General features: G+C 38.5%; 1 protein-coding gene across 1 annotated transcript in view; it reads left to right on the top strand.

Moving 5' to 3' along the window:
• sucla2 (succinate-CoA ligase ADP-forming subunit beta) overlaps nucleotides 1-5,147 on the top strand; it is a 28,161-nt gene extending 23,014 nt beyond the window's left edge. The window contains exons 10-11 of the mRNA XM_059342737.1: nucleotides 675-763; nucleotides 2,165-5,147. Of these exons, the coding sequence (XP_059198720.1) occupies nucleotides 675-763; nucleotides 2,165-2,239 (164 nt within the window). The 3' untranslated portion in view covers nucleotides 2,240-5,147. The remainder of the gene's footprint in view (nucleotides 1-674; nucleotides 764-2,164) is intronic.
• Nucleotides 5,148-19,269: the final 14,122 nt, after the last annotated feature.

The raw sequence follows: 19,269 nt of genomic DNA, 5'->3' as shown, positions 1-19,269 counted from the left end.
ATCCTCACATCTTGATTCAGTCAACAGTGCAAGATGTTTGTTTAGTGTGTGTTTGTATTTGGAGCCTAAACAGAGCTGACATTTCCTCAGTTTTCCTCAGGGTGACACTTTTCCGCTCCTGTTTTCTATTTTAGAAACTCACAGTCACCTCAAACGGGTGCTGCTGACGTTCAGATTTATGCTTTAAATTAAATTTCAGAGACGCTGCTTCCTCACACATTTAAAAAGTGTCATCAGGGCGTCCTGTCTGATGTCTCAGTTTGGAGTGAATCTCTGACACTCTGAGCATAAACAGATGGACTCACTGACACACGATTGGTCCTGCATGGCAGTTTTCATCCATGTGTGTAAAACTGGGAAAGAAATTGGACAAATTTGACAAAAAAAAGATTTATTTTCCTCCCTTTTAAATCCTTTGAAGTCATAAACAACAGTTGTGAAACATGATAAATGACATACCGTGAAGGAGCCGAATACTCCATCATCCACTGGCCTTTATGGTCCTACAAACTATGTAGTTCATGATAAAGCAAAGAAGATGGACCACAGTGTAACACATCATGAGAATCATTACTTTGGGACCAAGTCGATGGCTATATTCATAAAACGTGACAGTACTGTGTGCAGATTTCCTTGTTCTACTGTACCTTGATTTTTTGGGGGATTTTTTTTAGGAACGAGAGTGGACGATGCCAAAGCTCTGATCGCTGCCAGTCCGCTGAAAATCCTGGCCTGTGACGACTTGGACGAGGCCGCCAAAATGGTATGGTACACACACACACACACACACACACACACACACAGACAGTCTCTTTATCATGTCCTATCTTTAAAGAAAAACTTTCTGAATTGATCACATACACTGTAGCACACACATCCATATACTGTAGGCTGGGACATGAACACACATGCACCTGTCTGCTAAGCCTCCACGTGTTTGTATGAATCTCAGGAGAGATGCCACTTTGGCTTTTTCTGACACATACTGACCAAAGAAGGCAACCTGTGAAAATGCAGGTGAGAAAAGGGTTAGAGGCAGGTCAGAAATGGTACAAATCTGTCAAAGCTCAAGAAAAACATCCAGAAGGGGCTTTATAAACTTAACTCAAGGTGAGGTGATATGTTTATCTGTTTCTGTTTGACTAACTGCAGTGTGATCATCAGGTGAGATGAGTATCAGTGTAGCGGGGCTGATAAAGTAGATAAATCATCATCATGTCAGTAATTTCCCACAGGTGTGGTGTAGTGAGGCACTTAAGCTGCCTCCCACTGGTGTGTGTTAAACTCGTCTTTAACTTTTTAACCTTTCTCTCAATCATCCTTTATGCATGTCGTTCTCTACCCTCCACTTCTCAGTAACAGACACAGTCATGAGTTGTTTCCTCAAGCAGCTCTATAGCTCACTACAAATCATGTGTACTTAAGATTTGTTGAGGGTTTGTGAATACATGTTGTACAGTTTTATATTTTTGGGTGCATTTTCTTAAAGCTCCAGGCAGCCAAAGGTTTCCAGTTATTTCCGTACAGTATAAAAATCTATTTGCAAACTTGTTATTATCAGATGAAACTGATTATTCTTCTTGATGCACTGTGGCTTAGATTGTACCTGATTTGTACCTTACTATGGACACCAAAGAGTCTTTAGCCTTTCTGAGATAATCGTGTCACACTTTTACTAATCTGCTTTTAAATAAGTCTAAATGTTTTTTTCACTGACCTGTGTAAGTACAGTCATCTTTGCACACAAAAGCTTTTAAAAATTTACAGCTGAGTGTGTCAGCTTGATCTTGTTGTGTATTTACCAGCACATGTGCCTAACTATTGAAATGTAACTAAGTATGTAATCTAACTATTAAAATGTAGCTAAGACATGTAAGTAATAGCCATTTACTGCACAAAACATGTTGAGGTTAATTGTTAACACATTTTTAAATTGTGCAAAATAAATGGACACTAATAATTGCCTTAAACGGTAAAAATAATGCATAAAAACTTCTAAACTTGACAGCAGCATGCACTTCAAACTCCTCAGCTGTGTAAATGAGCTAAAACATGCAAAACCACAGATATGTGAGATGGAACACAGGAATCTGCTGAACAACCTGAGTTTATGTAAAAGAAGATTTGTTTGACCTCTTGATTCTGTCTCTGCCTCTGCTCACAGGTTGTAAAGCTTTCTGAAATCGTCTCACTGGCTAAGGAAGCTCAAGTGGACATCACCTTCCAGCTGCCCATCTAAGGAAGATAGAAAAAACCTCGACCTTTGACCTACATGACCTCCTCATCCCAAACACTTCCTCTGTCACACCCACAGCCGCCCACCACTCCACCCCACAAAAAGACAGGAAGTCGAGCCTCTCACAGCCGTGAAGAGATCGTTTAGTTTTCTCTTTCAGACTCTGTGGCATGATGGCATGACTCTGTAGAGCTGTCCAACAGGTTTCACTTAGTTTCTGAGTCGCACTGGGATCTCCGTTATCTATGTCGACCCTTCTTCTCGCTTAATGTTCCCTCAAATCTACAAACTTAAGTTGTACTTGAGTCGATACGCACAAACCTTTACTTTTAACTCCTTCAGACACGGTAAAACAAGCTGTTTACTTCACTACTTGTTGGTAAATATTCCTTCATGCTGTTCAGAAACAGAATAAAACAGACCAGCTGAAGCATTTTCATGTGTAAGGAAGCTGCTTTTTAGCTCACAATATAATATTTAGTGTTTTCAGTTGAGTTGCTGATTGATGCTGTTACATCACGTGGGTGCAGAAAGACGACTGGAAAGGCATCAGAAGAAGGATTGTAATCACATTACTTTTCATAAACACATAGTTTTGCATGAGTGCCTTTTCAGTGTGTTTTAGGAATGTAACAGAATAAAGAGCAGATTTGTTTCCTCCCTGCAGAACTTTGAAGTATTTCATCGAAAAACACAAACAATATGAGTGAACTGAGTCAAACGCTGCCAGATTGATTCTTTAATAATGGCGATCAGACACAGAAATTGCTTCAGAGAATGAGCTGTTTTTTTTCCAGACGCCTCCACATTCTTTCTTTACCTCCTATAGACAGAAAGTGTTCATCAGCTCGGCAAACAGAACACATTGCATTGCAGAAATCCTCTGTTATGGTGTGATGGTGATAACACGGAAAGTATTCAAGTCTCAGGCTCATTGTCAAGCACCGGGAGAAATGTGTCCCTCAAAAACATGATCTCATTTACTTGGAGTGTTATTCATCCATGCAGGTGGTTTTGCGTTAATTTGTCCAGGTTTTGTGATATGTCGCTCAGATTCCTGCCTCCATCCTTATTCTATGGAGGTCAGTTTGTGGTGCTCGCAGCATTGGATAATTGCACCCACAGATGTCAGCTGTCAGCAGTTTTTGCTGAAAGTTACTTTCCACCAAAAAGAAGGCTTCAGTACAATTGTTGAGGTCTGTGAATTAGCCAAATAACACGGACGCTGTGTTTGGAACGATGTGTTGCAGTCAGGTTTTTTTTAAAACCATACTGAGCATGCTGATGTTAGCATTTAGCTCAGTTCAAACACAACCCCACAGAGCTGTGAGCACAGCTGCAGGCTAGTGGTTTTGATTGAATGAATGTTTTCAATGCGGAGAGCACCACAAATTAAGTTTTAGGCCAAAATTTCACAGCCTGGATAAATGAATCCAAAGCTATCTGCATGGAAGTATGTGAGACATCTTTATTTTAGTTTAAGCAGTTTTCCTGCATGTTTGGTTCAAAGTCTAAATCCTTTGTGTAGGAACTTTATCATTTTAGCTGGAAAGTGTCGCTTTTACTTGTTAAAAAGCACAGCTGCTGGCAGATTTTATCAGCTGTAATCTAATTAAATCACCAAAAGACAAAATGTAGCTCATCTTGGCGGCTGGATCTTTGAATATGGGGACATTTCTATTTTTAGCCATTTAAAAAAAGGGTCAAAGATAACCTAAAGAGACGTGAAAACGGATTTTGATTGAAATGTTCCCAAAACTCCAGCTTCAGTTATGAGTGTTGGAGGTTCAGCCTGACAACCCCAGAAGTCCCCGATGGATAAAAGAGTTAGCATGGCTCACACTGTTTACCCTCAGCTTTGAGCGGGGCCACATTTGTCAGTCTAAAATATTAGTTGTGACACCTGTGGACTCGGGCGTGTTGATGGATGCAGGGATCTGTGGCGAGTGTTGATGAACGGTGCTGCAGGTTCCGTTCTGCCTCGGCTGTGGCGAAGCTTCATGTGTGGTCGTGTTGAACAGAGGCGATACATCTCACATTTTTAAAATAAGGCCAATGAATTATTCAGTGTTCCCGTTTTGTGAGGCTCAACTTTCCCAGAGAAATGCCCCGAGGGAGGATATAAAAGTCGAGTCGAGCGAACGTAAAATCAGTGATTTCCTGTGTAAACTCTGTCTCTTACTGTTAAATAAGAAAAGGGACTCTTGCATCTCTTTCTTCCCTCTTGATTATTTGCAAAGTGCTGTAGCGTGAGCTCTTGTGCATCTTCTCAGTGTCTTCACGTCTTGCTTAACTGAAGCATGCTTTATTGTGTTAACTAATTGTGTGCACTGGGCGTCTGAGGTGCAGGCTGATATTCATGAGCCTAAACCAGATAAGACGTTTATCGTCATGTCTGAGGAAGCCATTGTAGAAGTCTCTCGTTTTAAAGAGCCCTGGCAGCAAGAGAGGGGTTTTTATTGTAGGTTTTTCCCTTCGATGTTGAATGTTACAAGAAATGCTGACAACTGGGGACACTGGAGATTTGTGTTTCTGTATATTTATTTGGTCCTACTGAACCCGCTGCCATGAATTGCTTTAGGGCAGAACAGGGACTTCTGTAACAGCTGCCACTGTATGTTCAGTCTGCCATCATGCCATGAAGCTGTAGCCATTTATTCTTTCTTTATCTCTGTATGAATAGCCAGACATTGGGCCGGCTGTGTTTTCTCACAGGAACGGTAAAATACTGTAGTTGTTTCTCCCTCCTCCTCCTCTTCCAGCGCTCCGAACACAAGCAGACATTGTGAGTTGTATGTCATTTATTATATCTTGTAAATAACCAAACTGATGTTCTCTCTCTGTAAAATATTTATGCTCCTCTCAAAGGAGTACAACAAAGGAAGAAAAAAATAAATTCAGAGAACACCAACATTTCTGTGGGTTTTTTTTTTTTTTTAATTTTTACTTCCGTCCTTTTTCTGCCACTTCTCTGGGTTTGAAGGTATCTCTAAATGTGGGGTTATGCTAATTTCAGACTAAGGAGTTCAATCTTGGCCAGATGAAACTCCTGCTGATGGCATGTGACCTATAGATTGTTGTTTTTTACACTACAGTGGCAGTCTACTGTGGTCTTCCTGTCAGGTAATCTGATCCAGGAGATGAAGGAAAGATCCACTCCCATCTCTGTGAGCTTGTTTTTGAGTATGTTGGGTTGGATGGTGTTAAATGCGCTTGAAAAATCTAAGAACATGATTCTCACATAAGCACCAGTTTCCTCCAGATGAACAAGGGCACGGTGAAGCATGTAGAGGACAGCATCGTTCACTCCAATGTGTTGTTTGTATGAAAACTGCAGGGGTCGAGTTTGTCTCTGACTTCAGCTCTCAGTAGGCGTAGAATCAGCCACTCCAAGGTCTTCATCATGTGAGAAGTGAGGGCTACTGGTCTGTAGTCATTAAGTTCAGCTGGACATTTTATTTTTGGTGCCAGCACAACACAGGCTTAGAAAAATATGATCACACTAAATGAAGTCCATTCCCACGTTCAATTATGTCTCATATGTCGCAGCAATTTTTCAACATGTTAATGAGTATGCTTTGGCTGCTGGTTGTGGCCTTTTAATGGACAGACATGAAAGTGGTTTTAATCTTCTTATCCAACTCCCCACCAGGAAGTTAATTTGCGAAAATGCTGAACTTCATTAATAGAATCTAAACATGGAAACTTGAAGCACAGTTTCCTACAGCTCAGTCTAACCAGTGATCAGGACCTGAAAACGGATTGCAGTTTTTCTCTGAAGGATGGCCTACAGTGTGAGTATAAACTCTTATTTATTTTTCTGTTGATTATAATGTGAACATGTTTCTGACAGAACTCGCTCTGATTACAGGTTAGGTTGTGTAACAGTCACACAGGCCAGCTGTAATGGCTGCTTGATTACTGGACTGGGTGTTCAGTGGTGCAGCAGGTTGAAATGCTGTTGACTCTGTTTATGGAAATAGACATATAATGACTCAAACTCTGCTCAACAATTCATCAAATGACAATGTGCTGGGCGTCTCCGGTCGTCATGAATCTGCAGTCCCTCGACTTTACGAAGCTTTAAAGCGAGTTTTAGCTCATTGTTTAACTTTACTGTTCTGGTTCAGTGTCACTGCACTGTCGCATTCAGAGAAAAAAACAAGTTTACAAAAAGGCAACTGTATGCTCCCTGCACTGCAGCAGACAGACAGAGTTAGAGACAAGCTGGTGATCATAGTGAAGAATTTAACAGCTAAAGAGCCAAATAAGCCCCTCAGGAGCAGGTGGAGACCTAAAACACAGCTAAAAAGTGAAAATTTGACTTGTGTGCAACAGGAGGACACAAACGCCTCTCCTAATGAATAATTATGTTGCTCTGTAACTTCTGGATGTGTAAATAAGCAACTGTTTGCTCAGCGTTAAAGGCTAGGAAATGTTAATGTCTCACAAATCAGTTATTAAATCTTTTTCATGCGCAGAAGACATCACCAAACCAGTCCAAAGATGAGCTCCCGGTCAGTCCATGTAACTTCATTTTACAGCTTTTGGTAAGTTTGTAAAAATTCAGTATGAACAAAAAGCAGAGTATAAATAAAACATAATAATAAACATTTTTGGACCACATGAAGGTGTGACATTGAGCTCAGATTCACGCTGATCTAGGCGAGTCAAGTCATGTGACTCAGATATAGGCACTTATAAGAGACAGTTCCTAATGATATTCTCATGCAGCTAGAGAATGGTGAAATTGCCATTTCAGATCTATTTTTGTCTGCAGCCTTTGACAGAATTGATGCATCTGAAAGGAGAGCATAATTACAAGGCAATATTGTATGTTTTTGTCCTTTGCTCTGGACAAAATAAACTGAACTATAGATGTAAAAGAGACCTAAATGAATGAAAGTCATGATTCCCACAAACAGAAGTGCAGGTGAATTTGTTCTTGCAGCCGTTTAACAGCTGAGAGCCTCTGACTGCTGCTCGATGGTCGTGTCGAAGCAGAAAAGATCAAAAGCTGGTTTTACTCATCAGAGGACCTCCTGCTGCTTTCAGATCTTTACTCATATTACATCTTGCCACTACAACACACACACACACACACACACACACACAGAGCTTTGAAGTCCTTGCTCAAGCCTTTTTTTTGTTTCACGATTTCTTCTGCTGCAACACAAAGGCTCAACTTTCATCCTCCAGCCAGAGTACATAAGACGTTTCATGATGTACTTGCTGCCATGTTATTGTGGAGATGAAAAGGCCACTAAGACAGAGAGTGTTTTCGTGAATGAACCTTTTTTGTGCGTTTTAAAGAAGGTCGCAGCTAAATCCAATTTAGCAGGCAGGCAGGGGGTCCGTTTGAGATCGGGTGCAGATTTTTCACGGCATTCAGAATTAAAATATGAAACCTGATGACGCATTTTTCATTCTTTTAATGTGTGTTTGTAGGCGATGGGGAATCTCATGATATATTTCAGCTGTGAAGGAAACAATCATGTTAAAGGTCCTTACTTAAACCACTTTCACACTGTTTCACTATCTCACAGGAGGTGGACACAAAATAACAAAAACACTTTATTATACAATTCAAGCGTCTTTGTGCATCTCAATACCAAACCAGCACCTTTAAGCCATATTTTTTTCCCCCAATCCTTGTGGTTCTAGACAGGCTGCGAAAAAACCTTGAAATAACATTGCAAATGTATTGGTGAGTTTATTTGCTGGAACTAATTAGTCTATTAAACCTCATAGTGGTGCCAGAGGAAGGCAGAGGAGGTCCACAAGAACTTACTAGAGTTTTGAAGTTCTGATACTTTTTGCAATTTTATATTTCCTCCCATTGCATTTTAGAGTGGATTTTTAACTCCACTACATTTATCTGACAGCTGGAGTTTCTAGGTTTTATAAGCAAAACATGCAGCAAATTTAAACAATATAATACAGATTACAAATTGATGATGCATTGATACACTATTCAGTTAGGTCAAATTATAATAGCACACTGTAAAATTACTCTGCATTGAGAGTGTTCCTTCAGTAAAAGTATGGAAGTATAATCACTACTTAAAGTATTAAACATAGGAAAATGTCTCCTGTTATACTATTATATTTATAGATATATATATATATATATATATATATCATTAGACTATTATTAAAAGAAGGATTTCATTGTTTAAAAAAGCCAATTTTGAGCTAATAACGATTATTTTCATTATTTATGAATCGTATGATTATTTTCTCCATGAATTAATTGATTGGTTGTTTTTGTTAATAATCAAAATAGGGATAAAACACCTTTGTTTTGTCCATCACACACTCCAAAACACAACATTATTATTACTTATACATTACAATTATTTATGTTATTAAACTCAGAATGAAAAGCAGCAAATCTTGAAACTTGTGAAGCTGGAAACAATAAATGTGCTACATAAAAAAAATAATTTTCTGTCAATCAACAAATTGCTTTACTGCTACTGTTCCTTTCACCTTAACCACATGGTTCTTATTGTTCATACCCAGGACAACGAAAACATCTTTGTCACTATTCTGTAATAACAAAGTTTATGGGATTCATAAATGTTTGTTTGTGATGGGTTCATATAGGTCAAGTTTATTTTCATGGCACATTTCTTTTCAAGATAAGTTCAATAGTGAACTCAATGTCCTTCAAAATAAAAACAAAAAATCTTTATGTAAATATATGAAAATATATTGTTATGAGACTCAAAAAACATAAATATCTTGGTATTGAACAGTAAAATTCTGCAAAATGTAAAATCTTGTGGTTCTGGAGTATTTTTACACTCTATTGTATTACTACTCTTACTGGCATAAAGAATGTAAACGCTTCCTCAACCACTGATGTTTCATCTGTCTTTTGAAGTGTCAACATGGATCACATCTGGACTCCCACGTCCTCCCGCAGCTGCAGCTGATGGCCACTCGCTCTCGTGTGAATCCTAATCTGCCGCCGCTGGCGAGTTGGCGCCCGCTTTGTTGCAGCGTGTGGGAAGAACAATGAGCAGATTAACAGCATGTTTGACTGAAGAGAGAACCAAAAAACACATATCAGTCAGAACAACTCCATGTGTTCAGTGCAGAGAGCCTCTTCTTATTAATAAGACAGAGATGTTGATATCTAGTGCACATGAATATGAAATGTTTGTTGTTTTCAGTTTGTTTGTACTGACAACTATTTTAATTATTTAACAGAACTAAGACACAGCGGTGGAAGACTCATTCAGAACAAGCCTTCTATACATATATCAGGGCAGCTTCACCTATAATAATATTTTATCAACATTTCTTATTTATATATTTTTTACATTAATTTGCAAAGAAAGTAGCCGAGTAGATAACTATCAAGTAGATGTCAAATAAATGTAGAGCAGCAATAAAATATTATATTTTAGATTTTTCTCTTAGCATTTTGGCTTGCCTGTCATTTGCAGTATACAGATAACAGGCTGAAGGGAAAGCCTTTAGTTCTGCAGGTTTTTTGGTCATAAAATTAAGTGTTGCACACTATAAAATGTTGACCTGATGGGTGTTTATTTTAGCTTATTTAGATGCAATAACAGGATTTTTTTTCTGTCTGTGGTGAGTGCTGTTCTTGCTTTGATTTGATTTAATGTCATGCACTAGGTTACTCCTTACTTACTTACTTTTTTTTTTTACTGAGGTAATTCATTTAAAGTGCTCAGATAAATGCACTCAGTGAAATCTGCCATAAAAGTGTTGTTCAGGAGACCAATTCAGACAGTATGGTTACATGACACTTGAAAAAAATGAATTACTGCCCTAATCCGACTATAACTGGACAACTGAAGTGCATGTAAACGTGATAGTCCGACAAAGGTCTGAGTTCTCCAACTTTGATTAAGACACCCAGATAATGCGATTGGAATTCGATTTTTGCCAGCATTTATGACAAGACAACGCATGTGCACATGCTCCACATGCTCCACCCCCTACACTGGCGTATGACCCCAGAACAAAAACATCCAAGATAGCCGGCAAGACCGAGAGGTCCGGGTCAGTAGCGGCGGCACAAAGTGTCGAACCGAAGACAGGCCTCTGTTGTATCCCTCCAGCAGCATCCGGCGTTCTTGTCTGCCCCTCAAATGATGAACAGAGCTGTACAACTATCCATCTTGTTATTCTTGTTGTTCGAAAATGCCGGTTTCCTGCCTTTCTCCACTTGTTTATTATGATGTAATGGGTCAACCGGAAAGGGGGCTGTATTAACCCGCTGAAACGACGACTATCGCCACCTAGTGTTGAGGAGGAGGACACGTTCCCGTCAGTTATTCGAAAAGGACAGAAGTCCGATTAGACTCCAAAATCGAATTTTAAGCATTGCTCAATTAAACTGTGCATGTATAATATAGATAATGATGATGATCTTAAATTAACAAAACAAAGTTTTGGACCCAATTCAAATGATCAATTACGCAGAGTCTAAGGAATACAAGTGCATGTCCAACTCAGTTTTGCTATTTAAATGCATAATCAGGCACAAAGTAATGTGTGAGGGGCAAAGGGCTGATATTTAGTGTCTTAATTAATCACAGTTGTGATTTAGACACAACTTGAATCACATGGCAGTGTCATCTCCCACGTCTGCACCTGGTACATCAGCAGTCAAACAGTGGATTCTTAAAATCTGTGAAACAAATTGTTTCTGCCTCTGCCATCTCCCATTCCTCTGCCCTAACAACAACTCCATTGGGATCCATGATTATGCACTGCTCAGAAATATGAGGCATATTTTACTAACAGGAAAATTCTGCAATTCTGACTTTAGACCTGTTTTTTGTTGGTCAATGGTGCAATCAATTTCGGCTGCCTCAAATTTGCAATGTGCAAACAATGTTCCTGACCACATCTAATTTTAAAACAAATACACCCATGGGGGCACAGATGAGTGCAAGTACATTTGTTCCTTCCACAACGTGGGTGATGGGTTTGAAGATGAAAACTTCGGTTTGGCGCCCTTTTATTCTAAAACCCAGCACAGAAGACTTGACCTGTGTGACCTGGAAGCTCTGGTTCAGGTTCTTAATGAATTATGGGGAAATAATTATGGCAATTAGTTCTTAATATAATTCAGATTCTCTGGCAGCAAACACGACAATAACTTTATGATATAAATTTAAATGGCACCATTTCTTACTGCTCCGTTTGCTTCAGTGATTTAGCCTAAAATTGATAAGCCTCCTATGAACTTGATAGTTTTATTCTGTTAAAAAAAAAAAACCTAGATAACTTTCTTTCCAACTGTTCATCTCTTTCATGCAGCCTCTCCTCCTCCTACAGTATTTCCACCTGTGTGCAGACAGTGATGGAGGTCCTGCGGTGTGAATACATGCAGGTAGGCTCTGTGGCTCTTTGCTCTCGGCTGGCGCAGGCTGATAAGGTTCAGGGTTTTGGGGAGTCGTGCTGCGGCTGCCAGTTCATTTACTTAAGTCGTGATAAGGCCGGTCAGGCTCAGTGAGCTGGGGGTGGGAGGGTGGGCTGCTTGTTGGTCAATTTAATCCATTCAGAAAAAGTAAACTTGCATTCTGTGTTGGAAATGAGAATCTCATTTCTTAAAGTTTCCAGTAGACTGAGCGCTCGGAGTCAAACATAAAGAAAAGTTTTGTGGATTTTTTTTTTTTCAAGTTTTAGATACCTGCAGAGGATGAGAGAGAAGAGCAAGTAAATATATGAAGCAATTAACATGCACAGAGCACCTTAAGGCTTTATTTATCCTTTTTTTTTTTTTTTACTGGAACGCCCAGAAATTACTCACGCCACATTCAAGTCACATCGTAGATGATGTAATTCCCCCATTTTGAATGTCATCAGAAGATTGAATGTGCATTATCAGTGATAATTAGCCCATAAGAATGTAAGGTTGTTATCAGCACATTCAGTGGCTGCTCGCCCAAAACAAAGCAATTAACTTCAGTTAAAAGCCGCAGTTTCATTGTGATTATGCTACAACTGCTTCTCTAAGTTTTAGGGACAAAAAATGCCATGTTATATGTTATAGAAGATAAAGTAAAATGGAAGTTAAAGTGTTACCAGGGCAACATGAGCACTGAAGGTGTGATAGGTATGTAGGTCATATAAACACACAGATTTTAACAGACGTTACTTCTACAAAACTTTCACAACTTTTGTTTTGACATGGGACACAATCCCCCCAAAATGAGCTCCTAGCTACAGCATATTTTTGTATAATGCGTCATATTTCAAGTTTTGAAATGTATGTTTATTATGTGTGGTCCCTGTCAAATAAACTTAAGATAATGATAAAAGATATAACATGATGCAACATCTACACCCAGTGCAAACCCACGACAGTCCAATCACAAACCTCTCTTTTTTTTAAATAATATTTTGGCCACCACTGCCCTGATTCTCTATCCAGCCTGGTCTACTAAAACTTGTGTTCCCATGCAAGTCGCTGCATTGTGAATTACATTTAGACTGTAACACATTTTTTCCTGGAATATATTTTTTCCTTGATTTATCACAACAACTTTTCCAATCAAAGTCAGTGGCTGTCTGTGCATGGAGGAGGCTGAGGGTGAAAGCGTGGTTAAACAAATACAGCACGCTGCTGTTCCTGTCCTATTAGAAACCAAAAGTTAACACTGTGTTATTTGCATCAGAAACATTTTAACCCAAACCACAATCTTCTACTACACCTAACCAAGTAGTTTTGTAGCCTATTCAAACCACACAGTGTTAATCTGAGAGAAAATATCCTTCCCTCTGCGCTTAAAATTAGAATGCAGTTTTGTTTTATGGGAACCATAGACTGTATAAAATATGGGAACGTAATTGTCAGGATACAGATTTGTATATTCTGCTCTATCCTCTTAATGGTAAGGCAGGATTATTTAAATACTTCATTTTAAGAATGACATTTTAAAACAATACGCAACATAACGTAGAATAAAACCAATTAAATTAAATAAAGAAAACAAATGTCTTTCTTCTACTGAAAGAAGCAAATTGGAAGAGTGACAATAAATCAGTTTCTGTTTTTGCTGCTTTCTGACAGAAAGAACATGAAGAAGGAAAGATTTGGCAGTTTTCCTTTTGTGTTAGTGTCTCAGGGTGGAGGGACATCTTTGCAAAAACAACCTTACAAAACAACTGATGCATGTATTGTCACATAAACACCTCTTTTCGTTATATGTTGTGAGTATTAACCAGATTGCTTCTTCCCTTACATCTCTGATCACTCTCAGATTTAATTACATTTATTGTTTATGTCATTTAAGCCTTACTGATGCTGAAGTGATGACTTTATTTCAGGATGTCTAATACCACTAATGGCCTCTGCTAATATCACAACCTGCCTCCATTATTGAGTCCTGCAGCAGTCTGACCTTTGCAGCTTGAACTTTATTAAAAAATATTGTTCAGGAATTTAGGGATTGAGCAGATATATTTGATATACATGATGTAATGCAGATTCACCATGTGGTGCTTTTGGGATTTTTGGAGAATTAGGATTGTAAATAAACCACATCCAGCATCAAAAAATTACAAACAAGATTAACAGAAGACATTTTTTTCTGCATGAAGTACTTTACTGATATAATGTACATGGCCCATTTCAGAATTGCGGGTACATTTGAAGTTTAGACAAAATAAGAATTTTATTTTATTTTTTTCCATAAAAACTTTTTCATTCCCATAGAGAATACTTTAAATTTAACACTTCCAGCATTTGCCAAGCTTAAACATGTAAGATTTAAAATATTTAATCTGAAAATCATCGTAGTAACAGTAAAATCTGTCAACTCTGTTGCAGACAAATTAGGGTAAATATGTATAGTACTCAAATGTAATACAGTTTAAAACCATGTCTTTCCTAAGAGAACTTTTGTCTTTACATCAGCTAATTCAACTTTACATTTTCTAACATAAAGATTCTTTTTTCAGGAGTAAAAACATTGACACATTTAATTGGAAAGTTGCCAAGACAGTTTGGATTTTCTCTAAATATTGCTCCAAAAATGAATGAAATGCTTTGAAATTTCATGTATGGTGAGAATGTTAGTTATGACACAGCTTCTGGTTAGTTTGTCAACAATAAAACATATTTAATTAGAATTTTTTAAACAAAACTGTGTGAAACAGAGTTGACGCCTATGTGAACAGATTGACATGAATAACAGAGTTGACAAACTGCGTAAAAGGCCAAAAACAGTAACTCTGTTATCATTAAAATTTTGAAACATGTAACAGAGTTGACGATAACAGAGTTGACATTTTCCACCAGTTTGTGCTTTAACTCCACATGCTAGCTTAAAACCAGATACCACATGTCATGAATAAAACCATACTTTTATGAATTTTCATCATATAATTGTTTTTTTTTTAAATGACAGATTCACTAGAATATCATAGTAACAGAATTGACATATAATTAATCTACTGTTGGTGTATTCTCAACATTTTGTACAAATTAATGAGAGAGAAAGTTTAACATTCCATAGTTCCCTCCAAATCTTCTCTGCAAGAGGAAGTGACATCACTGGGTGCAGGTCACATGTTTTATTTTAATGCTGTAGGGTTTTTATGTGGTTTTATAACGGCGATAACAGAGTTGACCGGATCATAGGGACAGATAAAAAATATATATTTTAAATGTTGAAATCCCATGTATTACAGAAAATAAATACTCTGTGCATCTGTAAGTATGAGTATTTATAGAATTAGCACAAAAAATCTGCTAATTTTAATGAATTATTTTATGTTAATTCAATATGAACATGTGAGTCACAAGCTGAAGACAGCCAGTAATTGGTGGGTGGGAATCATTTAATGAATATTTTACATATAAATTGTGCCTAAAATACACACCAAACATTATTATTGGTGAACATTCAATATAACTAGCAATATTATTTAAAACAGATCCAGTAAATACTTTTTTAGGGAGAAATAATCAAAGGTTTTTCTGGGAGACGCGAAATGTACCCGCAATTCTGAAATGACCCACATACCTTTATTCAAAAGAGACATATTATACTAATTTTCAGGCTTCTACAAGAACATTTACATGCTTTAAGGGTCCAACATCTCTTTATTCATGAGTATTTCTTTCCACATGTGACCAGCTGCTGTGAAGACTCCGTCTCATGTTCGCAAAGATTTCTGCTGAGTCCTGTTTCATCTTCTCACCGTCGCTCTAAGAGGGCTCAGACGGTGATCAGTGGAAAGAGAAACCATACGCAGCAGCAGATGTTTCCTGGCTGATAGGATCGCAAAACCATCTGTCTGACATCACATCATCAGATAATGTCTTATTAAATTACAGTCAGCTGTGTAGCATTGGTTTGAATGTTCTCAGGGACTGATGGAGAGGGAGAAGACGGAGAGATTCCTGTATGGAGCTGCTCACGTTTTACATGAAAATCACAGAAAACTTCTTAGTGACGTCACACTGAATATGTCCACTATGATTATACAGCCTGACTGCTGCTTTGAAACATCATCTTTGTTTAACCCATTAAGGCCTAAAGCGCCTGGAAAAAAATGCCTGGAAAACCTATGGGCGATTTTCAAATTACCCCCTAAAACCTGAAGTTTTTCTGGAAATTCAACACCTACTAAATAATAGATTTTTCAGCCTCTGTAGCAGATAAAAATGAAATTCCAAAAATATTTGAGAGCTTATACCCGTGGCTTTCATGAGAAGTAGAGTTTATTTTTCCAAACCTTCAATAAAGTTTAAAAAAAAAAAAAAACTCAGCAAATGTTACATTTGACTGAATAAAAAATCCTATGCATAATACTAATACATGCCCATTAGCAAGATGCAAACATGATATGACCATTGGAAGAACAAGACATAGTTCTCATTAGCCTACTGTAATAAAAAAAAAAAAATTATCATAATAATAATAATAACTAGAAAATTTCTAGACTAGAAAAATTTTGAAAGGGCCACGGGGGCTACTGCCGGTGTGTGTACACTATGATGAGATTCTTCAGAGATTTCAAACTATGCCCTTTAACTTCAAAATATGTGTGTTTGTGTGCGTGTGTGTGTGTGTGTGTGTGTGTGTCTCGTGGAAATCGCATAAAGTTACCTGTGTGTGTGTGTGTGTGTGTGTGTGTGTGTGTGTGTGTGTGTGTGTGTGTGTGTGTGTGTGTGTGTGTGTGTGTGTGTGTGTGTGTGTGTGTGTGTGTGATTAATCAAACAGCGCCCAAACTATAACTCTGACAGCTTTACCAGAGGATTGTGAGTGAGAAGACAAATTTTCCTACGTTTCTATGTATAAATTATTTCTGTAGAGTGGAATTTGCGGCCTGGAGCGCGGTTTTAAAATTTATTTTTTGACAGTTTTACCTCTCCCTCTACACTCTGAGCGATGACATCACACACTCTGACACGAACATCCCGTGCAATACACACCCATTATAATTTCAGAATTTCTCCAAAAATTATCATGGTCATTGAACAGGGATTGATAAAAAACTATATGACCTATCGAAACGTGGATTAATACACCGATACACAAGACTTGTGTCTACTGTTTAAAGTTTAAATGGAGTCTCTAGGTGAAATTATGCCGGAGAAGTAGACGTTTAAAAATCTCCAATGATTGTTCTTTTTTTCGCTCATTTTTTGTCGGCCGTCCCATTCATTTCAATGCAAAATTTTGAGCAAAATTTTGACTTACGTCGCGAAAAATTCTTATTCTGTAAAGAAAAGTAATAGCACACCGATCACGATCAAACCGCATGTTTTGATATATAATTTGTCCTGCAACTCTTTAAGTTGTAGGACTAGTAGCGGGACGAAATTGCGTCCGCAAGAGGAATAAGAAGAAATCCACAGTATAACATACAGCTATTGCTGTATGGGACCAGTGCTATGTCTAAAAACATATTCCTCAACCATAAATGCCGGTCGATTGGTTCCGAGGGTTCCGAGTCCGGATCAGCAATTAAATCATCGGCGCTGTTTTCATCAGATCGCTTCCGTCACTTACTGCTGAACTCCTCCCCTATAGTCGTCTTCCTCCATGATTTCAAAGTTCTGGAAAAGTCCAATGTTGCATTGCGACACTCCCACATGTATTCTGATCATGATTCTGATGCATTTCATTGGCGAAGAGACCGAAAATAGGTGAAAAAAATACAAATACTACAAAATGACATATCCACTGTCCCGGCCTTAATGGCAGAGTGACGCAACAGCGCTCCCGGTTTTAATGGTAGAAATGCGGTAATGCTTTCCCAGTGTCAATGGGTTAAGCCTTAATGTTTTTTTTTACAACCTGTAAATGCATAGAACGGATCGGGAATGATGCTATGTCATCAGTGAATGTAACAAATAGCTTGTTAGTAAGGGACAATAGTTCTTCTAAATCAGGCATGTGCAAACTGTTCCATAAAGGGCCACGTGGCTGCAGGTTTTCCATCAAACCAAGCAGGAGCACAACAGACACGAGTCATTTAATCAACTGATCTCAGGGTTCAAACAGCTGTTTGTTTGAATCAGGTGTTCTCTTGATTGGTTAGAAAACAGCCTCTTCTAAATGAACAACCGATTCCTTAGATTGTCTTTAAGGCCGCGTTCAGACTGCCAGCCAAAATCAGATTTTTAGCCCATCCAGATTGGAACTGGATGGCTCTTTTGAAGTCTGATCAGTCACAAATCACATTTTTTTCAAACCGGATCAAAACCACCTTCGGGAGGTAGTTTCAGATCGCATTTGGACAGATGCGTCTCAGTCTGAACCTCCAAACACTCAGATCGGTTTTGACTGTCTGTGACGTCACTCTGCGCGGCACGCGTAGCGCGGACGAGGTGTCCACCGGCAGCCGTGCCCGACTCATGCGGGCCTGACGGGGGCGTCCATCCGCCCGGTTTCTCCCCCGGTGCGTCTGAGATGTTCTGCACCTCTACTGGACAGTGATAAGGCCAATATACTGAGGTGACCTGCCTCCATCATGTTTGTTGTTCTTGTTCTTGTCGCCGTCGCAATTATATGATGTCAGACGCTCTGACGCCGTTACTACAGCAACCTGTCAGATCAGTCGATAATGTGGCCCAGTCTGAACAGAGCCATATCCGATTTGGACACTTGGTAAAAACAGTGTGGACAGTCAGCCCTAAAAAACGGATTTGAGTAGGAATCTGATTTGAATCAGATTCACCTGCAGTCTGAACGTGGCCTAAGTCCAACTGAACACTGAAAAATAAGATTTTTCAAACAAAATGTTCCAATTATATCACACAGCAGTAGAAAAGAAAATACTAAAAGTAATTTGCTAAAGCACACACGGGTGATTTTGTCATATTTTCCCTGTCATCAAACCTGATAAGGTGCATTTGAAAAAACAAGCTCAAATAGGAAAAATCTTCATTGTGCTATTACGTATTTGAAGTGACTCTCTTCTAATGTTTTTGAAATCTGTACAAACTAAGACATGGTCAAACAGGGTCATATATCATCCATTGTTTTCTATCTTCTCTGGGTACTTTTCTGTATAATTTATTCTATGGATGTTACAGTCAAGAGTCAAGACAAAAGGTCCACACACTGATGAAGATCTCTGTTGTTGCTCTATTGAAATGAATTTGCTGTGAGCTGATTATTAGCCAACACATTCATCACTCAGCTGGTTCTGAGCTGCACGCTTAGGAACATCAGACAGTCCAGCTCTGCTCTGATTGGTCTATTCTGAGAGAAGACGGACTCTCACTTGAAGAAATAACAAACACCTGAGTGATCAATGTGTTTTGTGCTGGTGGTTACACTGCTTCTGGTGTAGGATCCGTATTTAATGCAAAAGTTTGTCTGTTAAATTATGCTTGCTGGAAGCTTTGTGAGTGTTTTGCCTTTAGCTTGTTTTTGGATCACACACCTGCAGGAAAACAAATGTCTGAACCAACCAACCTTTTAGTGTGTCTAAAAAAAGGAGTGTATATATCAGAAAGAGCAATGATGCAGCCTCATGTAGCACTTAATAGAGCCTGCAACACAAAAGTGTAATATAGAAAA

This window comes from Centropristis striata, chromosome 10 (genome assembly GCF_030273125.1).
Source record: "Centropristis striata isolate RG_2023a ecotype Rhode Island chromosome 10, C.striata_1.0, whole genome shotgun sequence".
Lineage (NCBI taxonomy): Eukaryota > Metazoa > Chordata > Actinopteri > Perciformes > Serranidae > Centropristis > Centropristis striata.
This window is presented reverse-complemented; position numbering and strand designations above follow the sequence as displayed.